At 44.0% G+C, this 2,716-nt stretch overlaps 1 protein-coding gene across 1 annotated transcript; it reads right to left on the reverse strand.

Annotated features, from left to right (window-relative positions):
* Positions 1 to 240: 240 nt before the first annotated feature.
* LOC308094145 (neurturin) lies at positions 241 to 2,470 on the reverse strand. Its single transcript, XM_080440625.1, has 2 exons — positions 2,247 to 2,470; positions 241 to 1,333 (listed from the first exon to the last, which is right to left on the reverse strand). Exons 1-2 carry the CDS (start codon positions 2,362 to 2,364, stop codon positions 897 to 899), a joined length of 555 nt encoding a protein of 184 aa, XP_080296751.1. The 5' UTR covers positions 2,365 to 2,470; the 3' UTR covers positions 241 to 896.
* Between the last annotated feature and the right edge of the window lie 246 nt (positions 2,471 to 2,716).

The raw sequence follows: 2,716 nt of genomic DNA on the forward strand, positions 1-2,716 counted from the left end.
GAACAATCTAGAATAGAAATTTCCTGGAGTATGATGAGTTACCTTCAGGACGGGTGGATGAGGGAGAAATGGTTTTATATCATGCTTATTCTACGGTGAGAGAAAGCAATGCTACTTGATGGGTTTTCATTTGATGCAGGGTCTCATTATTTCTCAACTAAACAACATTACGTTACAATAAACACTAATTAATGGTGGTTCTCAAATCTGAAGCTATATTTAAAAAAAAGTTTTTCTTGTTCAATAACACCTGTGTAATAACACTGCAATCCATCACTTTATCAACAGTGATGTGGACGGGAGTGGCGTAACAGCAACAATCTATTCCACGTGTTTGAAAACAGGTACTCATCTATATTGCATGTACTATGGAGAAACCATACAGTAACGTCATCAACAACATCATGTTACATTGTTGTTACACTACAATTCACAGTGTTACTACACAGATAGAAAAGACATCAAAATAGCTTTCATTTGGGTATGAACAGTCATTCTCTGTGTCCTGTTGCATGTGAACAAACACAAAAACAGCTTGTGTTGTTCCTGTGATTCGTTCCCAGCTTGAGGCAGTGGACGCCAATAATGATGTAACGTCTGCCTATGAAAAAGGCATCGTTCACCAGTGAGCAGCCATGGCCATATTCCAGAGGTTCCTCCTTGGCTTTATATATATATATTTCATAGGTTTGCCTTTGGTTTTATATATATTCCATAAGTTCCGCCTTGGTTTTATATATATATTCCATAGTTGTCTCCTTAGATTTATATTCCATAGTTACCTCCACTTGTCTTTTATTAGCATCCATGTAACACTTAACGGAGAGCCTGAGAGCAGCATGTGTGTCGGCGGAGATTGTCAATTGTCCGGTTTCCACCGCAGCAGCGCGGTTGCATCATACGCAGCCGCACTCCTGTGCAGACACCTCCTTTATTGTGTGGTACCGGCTCTTGTTGTCCAGGAAGGAGGTGTCCTGTTCGTACGCGATAGGCCGGCAGCAGGGACCGCTGCTCACCTTGTCGTTGCGGCCTTTCTTGCGGAAACCCGAGCGCCTCATGTGGTCCATGGTGAGGTCGTAGTTGCGCCGGTGGCTTACACACTTTCCGCTGCAGTAACGGAAGAGTAGGGTCTCGTCGCTCTCGTAGCCAAGGCCCAGTTCACTAACTGTCAGCTCCACCTCGCGCAGGGAGCAGGGCCTCGGCCGCCGGGCTCTTTTAGTCCGCCGGGTGTGGCTCCTGTACAATCGGTGGGACAGCCGTCTCTTATTGTCCAGGAAGGCTCCCACAACCTGCTGTAGCTCGCCCTCAGTGAAGCTCTGGAACAGCCTGGAAACTGTGTGAGAGATGAATCAGATATCTTAATATACACAGTACAAGGCAGTGATACTTGAGTGAATCATGCAAGTGCACGTTCATATAATCCCAATATAGTGTCCTGTGTACAGCTAGCTCTTAATGCATGTTAAAACTCTAGATTTACAATTACAATTTGGGCATTTAGCAGATGCTCTTATCCACAATAAGCAGAGAGACAGTGTAGGGACTCAATAAACTAGGATCCCAGGTAAACCAAGAACCTAACATCTGTGTAAACAATATACTATCGAAATAACAATCTGTACATTGAAACTATAAGATACCAGGTAAGCAATGAACCTAGCATCTGTAAATAACAAGCTATCTAAATTGCATTCTTGAAATTGTGGTCAAGAATGCAGTGTGTGTGAAACGGTGTGATTAAGTGTACTGCCAACCTAGTTTTAATGAATTTCAACAGTGTCACGTTGTTACAGCTCTGAATTCTTCCTATAGAGTTATGAGGAGGAACCTCGGGTTCTTATCACTGGCAGCACAAAATTAAATTAAATCTACCATGATGAAACTAAAAGTTAGCATAACATAGCTTTAACGCAGCGTGATAATTAAGATGACAAATACAAGTTGAGGAGGTTCCGTTCAGGTCATGTTAAAACGGCACTCCTTAAAAGAAAATGGCTAAATCATCCCTCTATTCAAGCCACTTGAAGGTTTTATGGTTTCTGCCCACCTTAACCCCTCGATCCCTCAGCCATATGGACAGCCAGTGAACCATGAGGTGTTAAGTGACTGCATGGGTTATTGTAAGACATAAAGATGTGTGAGATAAACAACACAGACTGGGGCTCTTTGCCTGCAGGACGCCCCCTTCAACAGGCCATCTCATCTTACAGGTTGCTTACAGGGAAGACCAAAACAGTTTATCTTACACTCTAAGAAGACAGAGTTCATGCCGTCTGTCGATCTCGCTCTCCGCTGGAGACCACCCGTTCGCCGGTACGACGACGAAGACAGCGATGAGTAGGAGGAGGATGGTTTTGTGGTCATCGATGGTAATATTGATGATGGTAGAGGTGATGACGACGATGATGGTGGTGATGATGATGATGATGATGGTGATGATGGTCTTGATGAGATTGACGATGCCTGTGGATATTTTACCCTGGTAGGTTTGAACTGTCCGATAGTGGCCATGTTTCTAGTGAGGAGGAGGGAGAGCGCAGCACCGCAGAGCATGAAGGCAAAAGTAGCACCTTTTCCATAACTTCTGTTCATCTTAGAACGTGGAGGAGCATTGAAACTCTGCTAAGGAAGAGAGAGAGAGAGAGAGGGGGAGAGAGAGAGAGAGAGAGAAAGAGAGAGAGAGAGAAAGAGCATAAAGGGAGAGAGGCACAAATGT

This window comes from Gymnoscopelus braueri (assembly GCF_963280865.1).
Source record: "Gymnoscopelus braueri genome assembly, chromosome: 10".
NCBI classification, from domain to species: Eukaryota; Metazoa; Chordata; class Actinopteri; order Myctophiformes; family Myctophidae; genus Gymnoscopelus; species Gymnoscopelus braueri.